Source organism: Mustela nigripes, chromosome 14, assembly GCF_022355385.1.
Source record: "Mustela nigripes isolate SB6536 chromosome 14, MUSNIG.SB6536, whole genome shotgun sequence".
Classification (NCBI taxonomy): domain Eukaryota; kingdom Metazoa; phylum Chordata; class Mammalia; order Carnivora; family Mustelidae; genus Mustela; species Mustela nigripes.
In genome coordinates, this window is record NC_081570.1 from 737,376 (window position 1) to 754,429 (window position 17,054).

At 62.2% G+C, this 17,054-nt stretch overlaps 2 protein-coding genes across 2 annotated transcripts; one reads left to right on the forward strand and one right to left on the reverse strand.

Annotated features, from left to right (window-relative positions):
• Positions 1–11,677: 11,677 nt before the first annotated feature.
• Positions 11,678–12,896, forward strand: CALML6 (calmodulin like 6; the record flags this gene model as incomplete). The annotated part of the gene is made up of 4 exons (XM_059377205.1): positions 11,678–12,056; positions 12,176–12,320; positions 12,395–12,495; positions 12,563–12,896. Coding segments are annotated over 4 exons (672 nt in total), but the record flags the coding sequence as incomplete, so codon positions are not given.
• Positions 12,897–13,029: 133 nt separating this feature from the next.
• TMEM52 (transmembrane protein 52) lies at positions 13,030–15,520 on the reverse strand. Its single transcript, XM_059376257.1, has 5 exons — positions 15,326–15,520; positions 14,789–15,180; positions 14,506–14,703; positions 13,705–13,883; positions 13,030–13,598 (listed from the first exon to the last, which is right to left on the reverse strand). The coding sequence occupies exons 1-5, from the start codon at positions 15,518–15,520 to the stop codon at positions 13,420–13,422; spliced, it is 1,143 nt and encodes a 380-aa protein (XP_059232240.1). The 3' UTR covers positions 13,030–13,419.
• Positions 15,521–17,054: the final 1,534 nt, after the last annotated feature.

The window sequence follows — 17,054 nt, forward strand, 5'->3', positions numbered from 1 at the left end:
ATGTGTGAACACAGCCAGGAGGCAGGACAGGGAAGGGACCAAGCCGGAAGCCAGCTTCATGGAGGCCTTGAGGACCAGGTTTGGGGGCTCTTCAGGAGAGCGGGAAAGTCACCTCTTCCTGTCACCTCGCCTCCCCCTCTGTAAGCCCCCAGGGCACCCCCCCCGCCCTCTTCCACTTCTTGACAACCATTCTTATTTACTGGTTCTTGTGGTTTGGGCTGTGTGGGGAGCAGAGACCCTTCCTTCCCCAGGGCCGAACCCTGAGCAGCCCCTGAATGAATGAGCTGCCGGCAGCACAGGTGGTGGGGGGGCTTGCTCCCAGAGGGCCCTCTGCACCTAATCCCCGCGGGCCCCACCGTTCAACCAGCAGGGGGAGGACCCAGCCCCCCGCCCCGGTCTCCCTCTCTTTCCCTTGCCCTCCTTGGGGCCCGAGGGAGTGGACCCGACCCCTCCTGCCTGCCCCAGCCTGTCCTCCCTCAGACCAGCTGCTCTCCTGCCCCTATGTGAGGCCGCCCCATCAGGACAATGGGACTGCCTCGGGAGCCCTGACGCGGACCCCTGACTAGGGCCCAAGGGCTGCCCCAACAGCCAGAACCCCCAGACGGTCTCCTGAAGGGAAGGTGGGTGCTCAGGGAGCTATAGGGGTATCTGTGGGAACAGCAGGGGGCACCGGGCCCCCACACTCTTCTGCCCCCACTTGCTCTTGGCCACTAGGTCCTGCTCTGCGTCAGGCGGGCATTTCACACTCCGGCCAGGCAGGTGCGGGCAGGTGCGGGCCGTGGGACCGCGACGGCCTTTCCGCAGCCTGCCGCACCTCTGGAGAGGACCCCTGGGGCCGAGCGCTGTTTGTCAAGAATACTGTCCCTGAGGCCCAGCCCACCCGCCACCTGGGAGGTGATGCAAGGTGCGCCTGGTAAGGGCAATCGGAGGCAGGGCGGGGGCGGCGGGGGCATCCGCCAGGACAAGGGTGGTCTGCAAGGGCGGCGGTCTCAGAGGCTGGAGGACGCGGTGCCTGAGGAGGTGGAGGAAGAAAGGGTGCGCTGGGACCCCAAGCAGTAGGGGTGCTGGGAGGAGCCAGGAGCACCCACAGGCCCTGGGGCTGCTTCTCCTGAGGAGGGCTGGGCCTGCAGGTACAGGCTGTTTTGGGAACCAGCAGGTGTGGCTAGGCACGTGGGGCGGCTGCCTGGCGCCGGGGACCCTGGGGCTCCCGCTGTGACGCCCGTCTGGGACCAGCTGGGCCGTGCTATGCTCCCAAAGCTCATGCCCGGACCTGCTCTGGGGCACCCCGGGTGGGGGAGGGGATGGCTCAGCCCCCTGGATCAAACTTCTAAGGACCTGTTTTCCCGCCCCATTGCCCCTCGGCAGCCCCCGGTGGCCATGGGGCCCAGACCTTGGGTGGGCACTCTGGGGCCCAGACGGCTGAGACAGGCTGTGGGGGGGAAGCCACTGAAGAGCGGGCAGGGTGAGGAGCTTTGGGTCAGCGCTGACTGGGCACGGTGGAGGCCGCGATCCTGGGTGCCCCACCTCCGCTGCCTGGCCCTGGCCCTGCGCCACAGGCTCTGGGGGCTGCTTTAGGCTGGGCTGAGCAGAGAGGTAGGGTGGGCCGTCCCCCTCTGCAAGGGGGTTCACCCTGAGCCTCAGTTTGCCCTCTGTGCGGGATGCACCTGCAGGCCTCTCCCCCAGTCTTGCTGCTGGGCCCGCTGGAACCCCACTGCGAAGGTCTGAGGCGCGCCTCTCTCTTTTTTTCCTTTTAAGGATTTTACTTATTTCTTTGACAGCGAGCACAAGCAAGGAGGAGAGGCAGAGGCAGAATCAGACTCCGCGCCAAGCAGGGCGCCGGACGCGGGGCTGGACCCCCGGACCCGGGATCGTGACTGGAGCTTCACCGACGGAGCCCCCGGAAGCCCCAGGCCCCAGGCTCTTGACGAGGCTGCGGACAGAATGACCTCGGTGTGGTCACGTGCAAGCTGAGACTGAAGAGACTGAAGGAGAGAAGGGCCTCAGACCCCTCGGAGGAGCGGGGCACAAGCCCAGCTGCGAGCCCCTGGGGGCCGGCACCGTCACCAGTCGCCCGGCAGTGTCCCCAGACGCCAAGCCCAGAAGCCGCGGTTCCCCCGGTGCCCAGGGCCATCCGGGGGCCGGGGGCCTTCTCTGCGGGCCTCGACCTTCAGGTCGGAGGCCAACCCAAGGCCCGCCGGGGCTCCACTCTTGCGCAGTCGGCGCCCTGCCCCACTCTCCGCCGCCGCCGGAACGAAAGGGAGATGCGGGTCTCTGCTTCTCTGACAAAAGTGGGACCGAAAAGGAGGTTTCCAGGGCACGGTTACGAGACGAGAATCGGAGGGCGCACGGGCCGGCGGCCCAGGCGGCGACCCCTGCCTAGTCCCAAGCCCTGGACCTCCGACCCCAAACCCCAAACGCGGCTGGCGGAAGCCGGGGGCCCGGCCGGCTCCACGCGGCTCACCAGCGCCGCCTAGTGCCGGCGTGCGGAGAGGCCGCCGGCCGCGCCGCTTCCGGGCGGGAGCGGAGGGCCGGCCGGCGCGGGGGCGGGGCCTCTGCCGCGGGGCGGGGGCGGGCCGCGTGCTGAGTGACGGGACCGGGGGCGGGGCCCGTGCTGAGTGACGGGACCGGGGGCGGGGCCGGGCCTTGTTGAGTGACGGGACCGGGGGCGGGGCCCGTGCTGAGTGACGGGACCGGGCCTTGTTGAGTGACGGGACCGGGGGCGGGGCCGAGGCCCACGGGCGGGTCCCCGAGCCCAGGGCAGTGCGGCGCTGGGCCTCGAGCTTGGCGGGGCCGGGGCGGGAGCAGCCCCTCCCTGACACCGCCCGCGCCGTTCGCCGGGGGTCTGGCACTCCCCAGGAAGAGCCCGGGGGCCGCGGCTTGTTCCGAGACAGCCTGTGCTCCGCTCGAGGCGCCCCTGTGCGGGTTCGGGGCGGGTTCCCCGCAGCCCCTCCCTCGCCCCCTCCCCAGGAGAAACGAGCCCCTGGAACGACGGCCGCTGTGTCCTCGCGTCTGGATTTCGAAATTAATCGGAATCTCGGTGGTCGGCGAAGGCAGATTGCCAGATTGGTGTTGCTCTTCTGTGTGCGTCGATAAGGGATCGATATCGAGGCCGGGCGTGCTGGGAGAGAACCACGTTCCCGCGCGCTAGTCCAGCGCGGGAGCCGAGCGCGGGTGACGAGGGGCTCGCAGCCCGGGCCACGCCCCCCGCAGCGGAGCGGCGCCCTCCAGACGTGCACCCCTGCACGGCTGCACCCCTGTACGCCTGCACGGCTGCACCCCTGTACGCCTGCACGGCTGCACCCCTGCACGCCTGCACCCCTGCACGGCTGCACCCCTGTACGCCTGCACGGCTGCACCCCTGCAGCCCGCCTTCCTGCAGCCCTGCCTTGAAGGTTGGGTCCTGTTAACAAAGAGCAGGTGGGAGCTGTTACTATTTTTTCTCAGTTGGACAGTCTGCTACTTGATGTGGTGATTGTATTCAATGCATTGTTTTGGTTATTGATGTATTTGGGTTTCTTTCTAAAAATAAACTTAACTTTTTTAAAAAGGGGGCGCCTGGGTGGCTCAGTCGATTAAGTGTCCCATTCCTTTTTTTTTTTTTGAAAGATTTTATTTATTTATTTCACAGACAGAGCCCAAGCAGGGGGAGCAGCGGAGGGAGAGGGTGAAGCAGGCTCTACGCAGAGTGGGGAGCCCGATGTGGGGCTCAATCCCAGGACCCTGGGATCATGACAGGAGCGGAAGGCAGACACTTAACCATCTGAGCCACCCAGGCGTCCCTAAGTGTCCCATTCTTGATTTCGGCTGAGGTCTTGATCTCGGGGTCTTGGGATCAGGCCCACATGGGGCTCCCGCCTCAGCAGAGAGTCAGCTTATCCCTCTTTCTGCTTCTCTCCTCTTTGAGCTGTCTCTCTCTCTCAAATATAAACACAATCTTAAAATTTTTTTTTAACTAAAAATTAAAAACGAATAATTTTTTATTTAAATTCAATTTATTTATTTTTATTTTTTTTATTTTTTAAAGATTTTACTTATTTATTTGACAGACAGAGATCACAAGTAGGCAGAGAGGCAGGCAGAAAGAGAGAGGAAGGGAAGCAGGCTCCCCGCCGAGCAGAGACCCCGACGCGAGGCTCGATCCCAGGACCCTGGGATCACGACCCGAGCCGAAGGCAGAGGCTTTAACCCACTGAGCCACCCAGGCGCCCCTTTAAATTCAATTTAATTAACATATAGTGTACTTGAGTTTCAGAGGCAGAGTTCAGTGATTCATCAGCTGCATCAGCTGCATCCCTGCTCCTTCCATCATGTGCCTCCTTAATGCCCCTCCCCCAGTTACCTTGTGCCCCTCCAGCCACCCTGTTTCTTCCCTAGAGTTAAGAGTCAAGGGGCGCCTGGATGGCTCAGTGGGTTAAAGGCTCTGCCTTCTGCTCAGGTCATGATCTCAGAATCCTGGGATCGAGTCCCGCATCAGGCTCTCTGCTCAGTGGGGAGCCTGCTTCCCCCTCTCTCTGCCTCTCTGCCTACTTGTGATCTCTGTCTGTCAAATAAATAAATAAAATATTTTTTTTTAAAAAAGAGTCAAAATAAACTCTATTTTATTTATTATTTTTTAAAAGATTTTATTTATTTATTTGACAGACAGAGATCACAGGCAGAGAGGCAGACAGAGAGAGAGCAGGAAGCAGGCTCCCTGTTGAGCAGAGACCCTGATGCGGGGCTCGATCCCAGGACCCTGAGATCATGACCTGAGCCGAAGGCAGAGGCTTTAACCCACTGAGCCACCCAGGCGCCCCTGGGTCCTTCTATTTTTACTCTCTTGAGCAGCCTCCACAACGTTTTCCACAGTGGCTGCACGAGTTTGCATTCCCACCAACAGTGCAGAGCCGGGTTCCCCTTTTCCCACGACCTCGCCAACACTTGTTATTTCTAGTGTTTTTGATTCCAGCCATTCTGACAGGTGAGGTACTAATCTCATCGTGGTTTTGATCTGCATTTTCCTGATGATTTATGATACTGAGCATTTTTTTTATCTGTTGACCATTTGTATGTTTTCTCTCTCTCTCTCTTTTCTTTCTTTAAGATTTATTTGTTTATTTGGGGCTGGGGAGAGGAGCAGGGGAGAGGAAGAGGGAATCCCAAGCAGACTCCCTGCTCAGCACGGAGCCCCACTCGGGGCTCCGTCCCACCCCCCTGAGATCCTGACCCCGGCGGAAACTGGAGGCAGACACTTGGCCGACAGTGCTCGCAGGTGCGCCCGTGCGTGTTCTTCGTATTTGGGCTTGCGAGGCTGGCTTACGTCACTGCTGCCCTCCAGGGGCCTCCTTAAGTAGCAGGTGTCAGGATTTCCTCCTTTCTGAGGCTGACTAGTAACAGTTCCCTTGTATGTTGTATCAGGGCTCTCCAGGGAAACGGAACATAGGTACATACACATGCGTGAAGTGCATAGGGACGATAGGAATTGACCCATGGAGCTGCGGACGCCAGGACGTCCCACAGGCTGCCCTGCGCAGGCTGGAGACCCGCACGACTGGTGGGGTGGTTCAGTCGGAGTCTGAAGCCCAGAGGGGCAGGAGCACAGATTTCTGGTGGCAGGAGAAGAGAGACATGCCACTCAGGCGGAGAGTAAACTCATAAACTCATTCTTCCTCTGCCCTTTTTGGTTTTACCTGGGCCGGCAACAGATGAGACAATCCCCACCTGCCTCAGCGAGGACGATCTTCCTTACACAGTTTCTGGAATCAGAGGCTCATCTCTTGCAGGGACACTGTCACAGACACGTGCAGAAGTAATGTTTTGGGTGCCTCGGCCCGGCCAGGCTGGCGCCTGTCATATGCACGGCATACTCGTACACAACGTTTTGTCTCCGCATCTGCCCGCTGCTGTGCCTTTGTGTTGTTTCTACCTTTTACGTGTTCTGGTGATGCCGCACGAGCGCGGCCGCACGGTGTCTGTTAGGGACTCTGCTCTTCGGTTCTTTTAGGTACAGACTTGGATTTGCAACTGCTGGGACATGCGGCCGTTCCGTGCCTACTTTCTAGAGGGTTTCCCCGGCTGTTTGTCACGGCAGGCGTAGCGTCCACACTCCCACCAGCTGTGCGCGGGGGCCCGATTTCTCCACATCTTCCCTGACACTTGCTTTCTGTTTATTTGATTGTGGCCATAACGGGTATGAAATGATAGATGATTGTGGTTTTGACTTGCATTTTCCCAATGATCTGTGATGCTGAGCGTCTTTTCATGTGTTTCTTTGCCACGTGTGTATCTTTTTTGGTAAAATATTCAAGTCCTTCACTCACTTCTGAATTGGGTTGTTTATTTTTGTTGTTGAGCTGTAGGAATTCTTTACATATTCTGGATATGAATTGATTATCGGGCGCCTGGGGGGCTCAGTGAGTGAAGCCTCTGCCTTCGGCTCAGGTCATGTCTCAGGGTCCTGGGATCGAGCCCCGCATCGGGCTCTCTGCTCAGCGGGGAGCCTGTTTCTCCCTCAACCTCTTCTTCTGCTCGTGCTCTCTCTCTCTAATAAATACATAAATAATCCCTTATCAGAGATGTGATCTGTGAATATTTCCTTCCCGTCTGTGGGGTGCCTTCTCACTCTGCTGATGCGGTGCTTCGATGCACTGTGGACATTTAGTTTACACTCGGGTCGTAATCTGATCCTCCTCTGGCTCCCGTCGTGCCAGGGTTGGCCCCTGGGAGCTCTGTCAGGCGGCTGGGTTTACTTTGATGACATTACTTGCTGCTTTTCTTAGGCTTCTGTCTTCTTCCCGGTGTTCTGCTGGGTTCGTTACATTTTCTTTATTCTTTCTTTCCTCCACAGATATGGAAGTTATACAACCCATTTCTGGTACTTTAGTGGTCGCCTCAAAGTCCTGCACAGACTTCGATCTCCGTCCGCGGCTCTGGCCGTCCCTGAGCTCTGCCGGGACCTCTCGCCCGCGCGCCTTCCCATCTGCTACGGTTGCTAGTCTAGAACTGGGGTTTGCTTTACCCCTTGTCCAGGCTGGGCTCCAGCAGACCCTGAAACAAAGACTCACGACTAGGACATGGATTTTTTCTTGTAGTTGTAGGAGGTAAGATGGTGAGGGTGGGAAGGGGGTATTCCTGGGGCTGAGCGGGTGACACTGCGGACAGCAGACGGGGCTCAGCACACTGGGACCCTGACCGTGTCACGGGTACAGCGCCGTTGCTGGTGGGCGAGGCCGCCGCTGCGGGCACCACGTAGAGTGTGGGTCTCAGACCGTGGCCTGCCCCGCGCTGGTTTAGGGCGTCTCAGGCGGAAGCTGCCGGAAGAGGGGCAGCCATGAGAACCACTGGTATGGGTAGAGTCTCCCGCCTCCCACGGCTCCCCTCAAAGGAGCCGCTGGGGCTGCCTGTGCTCCCCCAGCTCCTGCCAGCTCCGCCCATCGGTCCCTTCAACCTTTGCTGTCCTTGAGCTGTCACACCCCGCTGGGTTACGCTGCCGCTGACCCCTGGTTGTCAGGCCTAGTGGCGAGGAGGGAGGTAGAGGTCCTGACGGGGACAATGTTGTCCGGGGGTGGGGTTGGGTGAGGAGGCCTCAGAGGTCTATTTCCGCTGAGGCTGGGGGTGCGGCTCTTCCCAGGGAGAGGTGAGCAAACCCTGCGGGTGCAGAAGGTTTAGATGGGTCTGGGTCTTAGAACTGAGGGGGACAGCCCCCCTGGTGGCAAGGTCGCACCTTCCCCTAGCAGCGTCCTGCCGGCAGGTCAGGTGAAATTACCCCTTCAGAAGTTCTAGCTGGGGCCACAGCAGCGGGTGAGTTGGGTCTGCACCTGAGGCTGCCCGGAAGGGTGGAGGCCTTGTGCTGTCGTCTCGCTGGGGACTCCCAGTGCCAGTGTCTATGGGTTTCCCCTCTCTTCCAGGGAGAGGTCCCTGGGGAGGCCCTTGCCGGGAGGGAGAGCCTGGGATGGCTTTGTTGCCCGCGCAGCCTTGCGCTACACCCTGGCCTGTGTTTCCACTCTGCGAGTTCAGCTGCTCTCTGCGGGGGCCCACGCCTCCTTCCAGACCTGCCCACAGGAAGTTCCATGTGCCCCGCAGTTGGGAGGGTGGTCCCGGGGGGTCCAGACGTGGATGCCCAGGTTCTTGGAGCGTACCGCCTTTAGTGGCCTCTGTGTCAGTCAGAATCTCCAGGAAAACAGGCCAGCGGGAGTGGGAGGGAGAGAGAGAGTGAGGGAAAGAGGTTGATTTATTTTAAGGCATTGGCTCCCTTTGTGGCGATTGTGGGGCTGGTGAGTTCAGAGGGCTGAGACCCAGGGAGGAGCTGATGTTCCAGTTCGAACCCAGTGGCCCTCTGAAGCCGAATTCCCTCCTCCTCTGGGGAGCTTACTCTTTTTCTCTCGAGGTCTTCAACTGATTGGGTGAGGCCCAGCCACATTGTGAGAGTCATTTGCTAAATGCAAAGTCTACTGATTTAAATGTTAATCACATCAGGGGCGCTTGGGCGGTTCAGTCGGTTAAGTGACTGCCTTTAGCCCAGGTCATGATCCTGGGGTCCTGGAATCAAGACCTGCATTGGGCTCCCTGCTCCTTGGGGAGCCTGTTCCTCCCTCTCCCCTGCCTGCTTGTGCTCTCTCTCTCTGTGTCAAATAAATAATAAAATATTTTTAAAGAATAAATAAATGTTAATCACATCTAAAACCTTCATGCAGACTACATTCATTGCGGCCTTAATCACAGTAACAAAGAAGTGACAGCAACCTGACTTTCCATGGACACGCAAGCGGATAAACAAAATGTGGTTTTCCCACCCAGGGACATATTTATTCTACCTTAAGGAGGAGGAATGCAGGGGCGCCTGGGTGGCTCAGTGGGTTAAGCCTCTGCCTTCGGCTCAGGTCATGATCTCAGCGTCCTGGGATGGAGCCCCGCATCGGGCTCTCTGCTCAGCGGGGAGCCTGCTTCCTCCTCTCTCTCTGCCTGCCTCTCTGCCTACTTGTGATCTCTCTGTCAAATAAATAAATAACATCTTTAAAAAAAAAAAAAAAAAAGGAAGAGGAATGCTTGGGCACCTGGGGGGCTCCGTCAAGGCATCTGACTCTTGATTTCAGCTCAGGTCACGATCTCAAGGTTGTGAGATCGAGCCTTATGTAGGGCTCTGCACTGGGCAGGGAGCCTGCTTAAGATGCTTTCTCTCCCGCTCCCTCTGCCCCTCCCCCCTCTTAAAATAATAGGAGGAAGTGCTGACACCTGTTAGAGCATAGAGGGACCTTGGGGACATCATGTTCAGTGACCTAAGCCAGTCGACAAGGACAAAGCCTGTATAAGTCCCCTTCTAGGCAGGAATGGGGAAGAGTCGATGGTGGGCACCAGGGGCTGGGGGGTGGGTGTTTAATGGGGGGTTTCGGTTTGGGAAGATGGAAAATTTCGGAGACGGACGGTTGTACAACAGTGTGACTGTGCTCCGTGCTCCCGAGTGTGCACTCACAAGTGGTTAGGATTGTCAATTTTGTACGTGTTTTTTTTAACCACAAATTTAAAAAGAAGATTGTGGTATGTAACAGGTGTTCAGTAAATGTCGTTCTCCCTGAGTAATATTTCATGTTGATTTCGCCACTGTAATCAATAAATTATGAGAACAAACCCCTCGTGTGGACATTCGGCTAGTGCCTGCGCCGGGGTCCCGGCTCTGCAGTCCAGCTGGACGCATGAGGTCAGCTCTCCTGCCCAGCTTTCTCCTCAGGCCCCCGCCCAGCCTCGCCGCCGTTGTCCGCTGGCTTCCTGCCTTACATGGGGTGCTCTGGGCTTGTAGATGGGACCAGTTTATTGAAATGTTTCGGACTCCTGTTCCAGTTTGAGGTTTTCAAGCAAAGGGAGTGGGACACAAAACCTGAAACCAGGCGCAGAGAGCAGCCAGGGCAAAGGCCGTGGACCCCCCCGCAGACCCGGAGCCAGCTTCCCCTGGGCCCTGGGCCCTCCGGCCTTGGGCCTGCCGCAGCCATCCCGTTGGTCAGCACAAATCCTGCGGCCTCCGCAGCTGGCCTGGGCCTCCGTGGGGAGCGGGAGGGTTCAGTCACTGGCAGGCCCAGAACTGAGCTGGTGGGGACACGGCTGCCTTCACTGGCTCAGATCAGCAGGCAGTCGTGGACTCGGGCAGGCGTGTGTCTGCGTGACTCTGGGGGGCCGCGCACAGGTGTGAGGGTGTTAGGTGGGGGCACCTCTCTGTGACTGTCCCTGGAGGGAGCTGGAGGCAGGGATGGAAGGCGTCCCCTCAACCCGCGAGCCTCCGAGCCCTGTGGCCAGGCCGGTGGGTCTTGCGCTCCATGCCAGGGTGGGAGCCAGGAGGCCCTCAGGGGAGGTGAGGGTCAGTGTGTGCGTCTGAGGGCTGAGCGCGCCTGCGGAGCCATGTGTGTGCTCTTCTGTCAGCCTGCCACGGAGCGGCCTGGCCGTGAGGCTCCCTCGGGAGCCGGCTCTGCTGTTCTGAGTGCAACGGAGGGTCAGGTTTCTCTGAGAAACCCCAGAATAGCCCCTGGCTGCTCAGAGGAAACCTGGTCTGGCCCCCTGGTCCTGCCCGCCTCACCCCCTCTCACCGCCTCCCCGTGTCCAGCTGTCTGCCCCCCCGCCAGCCCCCGAGTGCAGACTAGCAGCCCCTTCTGCACAGGGCGGCCAGGCCAGGCGATGCACGCGTTCCTCGGCCTGTTTCTAGAGACCGCTCACGAAGCACTGGGCCCACAGGAATTGGGGGTGTCACGGGGCCAGGGTGAGCACTCACACCGGAGGACAGGCTGTGTGAGGTCCCGTGGCAGAGTGGTGGAAGGGTTAGCCAATGTGGGAAGAGATTCGAGGAGGCTGACACGGTGAAGAGGGGACAGCAACAGGCAAACGCATGTCTACTCCGGGCCTCCCCGGCCACCCGTCAGCCCCTTTCCTGCCCTTGGTCCTCAGCGCATGGTGTCTGTCTGGGCTCTGGCTCCAGACACGGAGGCGGGGGCAGGGGCCTTAGCTGGGACCTAGAGTCCGGGAGGGAGCTTCAGGGTGAAGGGGTGTTCCGGCCAAGGAGGGCCAGAAGGGGACCAGGTGGGGAAGGGCCGAGCCTGTCCCAAAATAGGGCCGCAGGACCTCCTGGCCATACAAGGATCTTGGAATCTGGACTCTGGGGACCCCAGGCAGCTGGGCCCAGCTAAAACGCAGCTGACACTTCTGCCCCTCGTCTCTGGTGCCACCGCAGTGTTCTCCCAGCAGTGTTCTCCCAGCCGGCTGCAGACATGGTAGGGCTGCTCCTGCCCCGGCGGGGTCCCTGGTGGGCTGGCTCGGGGATGGAGCGGGCGCTGGGAGCCGTGTCGGGGAGGAGAGAGGACGGGACGGGGCTTCCAAGCACAGGCACCCGAGGGTGTGGGTGCCTCTCTGGGAATCGAGGGAGCAGTTCGGCAAGGCTGGAGGGAGAGGGAGGAGCCGGCTGCTGATGCTCTGCTGGCCCGGGGACGGGGGGGCGCCCTTTTGAAAGCTGCCATGACAGTGGAGGCGGGGGAGGCCAGCGGGTAGAAACACCACAACCGGCCGGGGTCCTTCACCCTGACCTGGGTCATGCCCCCGCCACGGCACCCTTCACCAGCCCCAGAGACGGGGTCCACCTGACGCTCCGCCACATGGCTGGCCTGAGCCTTGGTATCTCGCACCTGGCCTCTGGCTCTCGGGTCCTTCCCCTGAAGCCGCCTGACAGAGTGCCGTTCACCCCTGGCGAGCCTCCCCAGTGCCACCTTGTCTGGAAGCGCGCTGGGCTGCGGGGGAGGGGGCTCCTTCTTTATCCCCAACCGTGCAGGGCTGCCGGGTGGAGGGACAGGGCGGGGTGCCACGCGTGCTAGGACCGCCACCTCCCTCGGACCGAGGGGCGGAGGCGGCCCTGGTGCAGGTGTCCTTGCAGACGGAGCGCCTGACAGCGGAGCAGATCAAGGAGTACAAGGGCGTCTTCGAGATGTTCGACGAGGAGGGCAACGGGCAGGTGAAGACCGCCGAGCTGGAGCGGCTCATGAGCCTGCTGGGCATCAACCCCACCAAGAGTGAGCTGGCCTCCATGGCCCAGGACGTGGACAGAGACAGTGAGGCTGGGCAGGGGCAGGCCTGGGTGGCGGGGGGGGGGGGGCGCCCGGGAGTGCGAGCAGGGAGGGCCGCACCAGCTCGCCCTCACACTGCCCGGCCTGCGGCCTGCTCCCTGCAGACAAAGGATTCTTCAACTGTGACAGCTTCCTGGCCCTGATGGGGATCTACTGGGAGAAGGCCCAGAACCAGGAGGGCGAGCTGCGGGCCGCGTTCCGCGTCTTCGACAAGGACGGCAAGGGCTACATCGACTGGAACACGCTCAAGTAGGGCCCGGAGCCGGGCGGGGCGGTGAGGGCCGGAGCCGCGGGGGCTGCCACTCAGTGTGGGGGCCCGGCAGGTACGTGCTCATGAACGCGGGGGAGCCCCTCAACGAGGCGGAGGCCGAGCAGATGATGAAGGAGGCCGACAAGGACGGGGACGGGACCATTGACTACGAGGGTGAGTGAGGGTCGGGCCTGGGGGCCGGGCGCCCGGGCCGCCGGCTCACCTGTGCTTCTGCTCCCAGAGTTTGTGGCCATGATGACCGGAGAGTCCTTCAAGCTGGTCCAGTGAGCAGGTGCTGTGGCCCTGGGAGGCCTGCCCGAAGGCCATGCCTGCTGCCGCCCACACTGCCGCTCAGCGCCCCCGCCCCACCTCTGGCCAATAAACACTCCAGCCGCACAAATGCGTGTTTCACTGTCCCTCCGTAGCCCAGAAAGGAGGGGCTGGCAAAGATTGGGGACTGGAGAAAGGAGAGGGTTTTCCTCAGGCAGCCACGGCACAGGGCCCGTCACTCCTGCTGTGACATCCGGCACCACCCACTGCCCAGGCTCTGGGCTCTGGACACCAACCTGAAAGCCAGACTGGGTACAGGTCGAAGCCTACCCCTGGCCCCTCTGCCTGCACCAGGCAGTGGCGGGGTGGCTGCTCACAGGCCCCTCCCAGAGCCTTTTCCTAAAGGTGGAGATCACTTCGGTACAAACTTTATTCTCTCCAAAAAGCTGGGGGTGTCACCACCAGCCCCGAGGCTCGGGCCTCTGGGGTCAGGGCTGAACGCAGCAGCCCCCGTGTGCGTGCCGAGTGAGGTTCATGTGTGCGGCCCACGCAGGGCCAGCTGGCCGGGCGGCCTGGCATTACACAGCAACGAGGCCAAGGCTGCAGCGATGTGCTGGATGGGCTGGCCTTCCCTGGGGAAGGCCGGCAGGGGTGTGCTGGGGGGTCCCTTCTGAGCACAAGGTGGCTGGCACAACTGAGAGGTTCAAGAGAGTTTTCCTCTGCTTTTGAGGGGTGCCAGGACGACAGCCAGGGCCGCTAGGGCATTGGAGCCGGCTCCTGGGGCCCCGCCGATGTCTCTAGGCCTCAGGCCCCAGGGGAAAGATGGGGTTACTGAGAGGGCGGTGGCTCTTCCTGTCTGGGTTTGGCCATCTTGACAGCCTCTTCATAGGAGGGTGGCAGCTCAGGGGCATACAGGCTGTAGGCAGGAGGGGTCATGGAGTCGAAGTCCAGGTCCCCAAAGGGAAGGGGCAGCCGCACACCCAGCGGGTACTGCACAGAGCTATAAGCTGCAGGGAACCAGAGTGCGTTTGTGGGGATGAGTCTGCTCTTACCTGCCCCCCCCCCCCGCTCCCCCCTGCAGGGGGGCAAGCCAACAGGTCTGCAGGCACTCACAGGTCACAGTGCTGTGCACGGGGCTGTCACTGTCCACAGGGCTGACCGTCAGGTCACAAGGCTGAGGTGTTGGTGGCAGGTGTGGCCGGCTGTGTACCCGTTTCCGGAGGCAGCAGAATCGGACACAGCTGGCTGTGACCCCACACAGCAGCAGCAGCAGGACAGCGAGTAAGATAAGCCTGTGCAGGGAGGAGCAAGACCCTGCCACTGGACTGACCCCTGGCCGCTGGGCACCCGCTCTCCAGGGGCAGTCGTGGCCTGACCACCCACGACAGGACAACGGGCAGGATAAAAGAAAACCAAAGAATGTCTCTGCAGGCCAGAGACCTCCTTCCAGGCCAGAGCTGGGCCTGAGGAGCCGGCTAGTCCCTGGCACCCTGCTGCGGGGCCTGCCCTGGCTCTCTCCAGGGCTGGCCACAAGTACCTTGGGCTCACTCCCAGGACACACTGTCCCAGGCCATCTGCACAGTCCTGTGCCCAAACCAATGGCCATGTTCACAGGGGCCTCCTGCAGGGGTGAGCAAGGAGCGGGTGGGAGGCGGATAAGCAGGCCATGAAGGGAAGTCCCGCCAAGGGCCTCGGTGCCCAGAGCAGTCCCGGACTGGGGCAGGGCCCACAAGAGAGGCCGCCCTGGTGCTGGGGGCAGGAGGCAGGGGTCAGCCCGGGAGGCTGCTGAGGGCCCCAGCGCCTTCCCAGCAGCGCCAGGAAGGGGCCAGTGCCGGCGCCAACTCGTCCGTGGAGCTAGGAGGGGTGGGGGTCTGGTGGGCCTGGCCAGGGGCGAGCGCCGCGGCCTCCACTTACCCCACGTGCCACAGGCTGCTCCAGCGGGCCTGGGGCGGGCACCTGCGGGGACGGCGACACCTGGAGCAGGCGGGGCACCAGCCGGGCCGACGGCCCCGTCCGAGCCTCCCCCACAGGGCGGGGCCAGGCCCCGGCTCCCACCCCCCCGACTTACAGGTCCGAGGGGTCGCAGCTGCCGTCCGAGAAGCCCAGCGCCACCTGTGGGGACAGGGGTGAGCCCGGGCCGGGGCGCGCCGAGCGCAGACCCGCCCCGCGGTGCCCGAGCCGAGCGCCGGCGACCCACCTGCGGCAGCGGCAGGAGCGGCGGCAGCAGCAGGAGCGCCCGGGAGGCCGACGCCCCCACCACCATGCTCGGCGCCGACGCGGAGCGGGACCCGCCCGCCGCGCCGCTTTATGGAGGCCCCGCCCCACAGGCCCCGCCCCGAGCGCGTGGCCACGCCCAGCGTCCCGCCCGTCGGAGGCCGGTCCCGCGGCCACACCCCGGATCCCCTGGCCCGAAGCCCCGCCCCCAGGGGTACCGTCCCTCGAAGCCACGCCCAGCGAGAGCCCCGCCCCACGTCCCCGCCCCCCACCCCGGTCCGCCGCGTGGGCGCGCTTGGGGGGGCGTCTCGGGGCGGAGGGAGGGGCGTGTTGCCCTCGGCCGGGGCGCAGAGCCGGGTCCCGGCCGGGCCAGGCCTGTGGTGCAGAGAGGCTCGGTGCGCCCGGGCTGCGCGGGGTGTGGCCTAGAAGTGCGGTGGCGCTCGCCCCCGCGGCGCTCAAGGTCAAGGGTGCGGCGGCGAGGGTCCGGGGCGCTCCCAGCCTGGTGCTGGGCGGCGTTTACTTGGCTCGCGTGCGCGGGTGCCGACTGCCTGGGGCTGCCTGGGGCTGGCCGGGCGCCGGCCCCCCGGAGTTGGGGGCGGGCCTCTGCGGCGCTAACCACCTTTCCAGATCCGCTGGCCTTCAAAGACGTGCCCAAGCTGGGGCGTGTGGCCTCTGTGGTCCCCGGGCCTGGGGTCACAGAATGCCTGCTGTCCATTCTGCCAGGAAAGCCTGGGGCCTTCCTCCCCCCGCTCTTCTCACCAGCCTAGCGGCCCTGGGAGCTTGTCCCTCGGGCCTCCACTCCACCATCTGGCGGTCAGGCTAAGGGAGGGGTCAGCACTGCAAGGGGCAGGGTGGCCGGCCTTGTCTGGCCAGGGCGAGGAGCCGCTACCCTTGACCTGTCTTTTCTTCTTCTTCTTTTTTTTTTTTTTAAATATTTTATTTATTTATTTGAGAGAGAGACAGCGAGAGAGAGCATGAGCGAGGAGAAGGTCAGAGGGAGAAGCAGACTCCCTGTGGAGCTGGGAGCCCGATGCGGGACTCGATCCCAGGAATCCAGGATCATGACCTGAGCCGAAGGCAGTCGTCCAACCAACTGAGCCACCCAGGCGTCCCTTCTTCTTTTTTTTTTAAACGTTCGTCTATTTCAGAGAGCAAGTGCGCGCTCCTGAGCGTGAGCTTGGGGGGGTGAGAGGGAGAGGGAGCGCTGCGAACTGGCCGTGAGCTTGGGGGGGCGGCGGGGGGGGGGTGCGGAGAGCCGCGGACGTCGGTGGCTTAGCCGGCCACCTAGGCGCCCTGACCTCTTCCTTCCTTCATCTAAGTTTGTATTTGTTTGAGAGAGCAGGAGCAAGAGAGCACTGCAGGGGGGCGGAGGGAGAGGGAGACACAGACTCCCCGATGAGCAGGGAGTCCGACGTGGGGCCCATCCCAGGACCCTGGGATCAGCGGAGGGCAGGTGCTTATCCATCTGAGCCACCGAGGCGTCCAGACCTGTCTTTCTTAGGTCGGGGCTTCCGCCTGGATCTACCAGGCACCTGCTCTTTGATCTCGCTTGATCCTTGCCCGGGCTTTGCCCTGAAGCTGTGCTGCACCTCCCGGAGGTGCCACGGCAGCCCAGGGCCCCTTCTGCCCACTGTGCTCCCGCCAGGCTGCCTGAGCTTGGATCCTGGTCATCCTCCCTCCTCCCTCTTGCCTTTAGTGGGCGGCAGGTATGAGGACGGGCAGAAGTCCAGCCCGTGCCCAGGAGCTCAGACAGGGCCTCGGCCAGAGAGTACCAGGGCCTGTTAGCAGGAGAGGGAGGCCAGGGTTTAGGAGAGGGGCTGCTCCTCTCGCCCACCAGCCAGAGGAGGAGGCAGGGCCGTGCTCTGCAGGGAGCGCCTCCTCCTGGGGCCTGGGTTTGGCCTGGGGTGCTGGAGCCTGTCTTCGCCTCTCATCTGGTGAGAAAAGCTTGGGCTTTGGCTGGCCAGCCCCAGGAGGGCACAGACAGAAGTCCTGCAAAACTCCACTATAGGGTCACTGTCACTGGCCTCGGGTTAGGGAGATGGCAGTCTTCCAGGCATGAAGGGCACCAAGGAACTGGGGTTAGGACGGTGGCTCCAGGCTGGTGTCCTGGAGTCTGTACCCAGGAGAGCCCCCAGGCTGGTGTCCTGGAGTCTGTACCCAGGAGGGCCCCCAGGCTGGTGTCCTGGAGTCTGTACCCAGGAGGGCCCCCAGGCTGGTGTCCTGGAGTCTGTACCCAGGAGGGCCCCCAG

Excerpts from the sequence above, each read along its gene's own strand:
- TMEM52 (XM_059376257.1), bottom strand. The coding sequence starts at position 15,520 with ATGGACAGCAGGCATTCTGTGACCCCAGGCCCGGGGACCACAGAGGCC. Across the intron at positions 15,181-15,325 it reads CACCCGCGCACGCGAGCCAA|GCCTGGCCCGGCCGGGACCC; the intron begins GTAAACGCCGCC and ends TCTGCACCACAG. Across the intron at positions 13,599-13,704 it reads CGTGCACAGCACTGTGACCT|CTTATAGCTCTGTGCAGTAC; the intron begins GTGAGTGCCTGC and ends GGTTCCCTGCAG.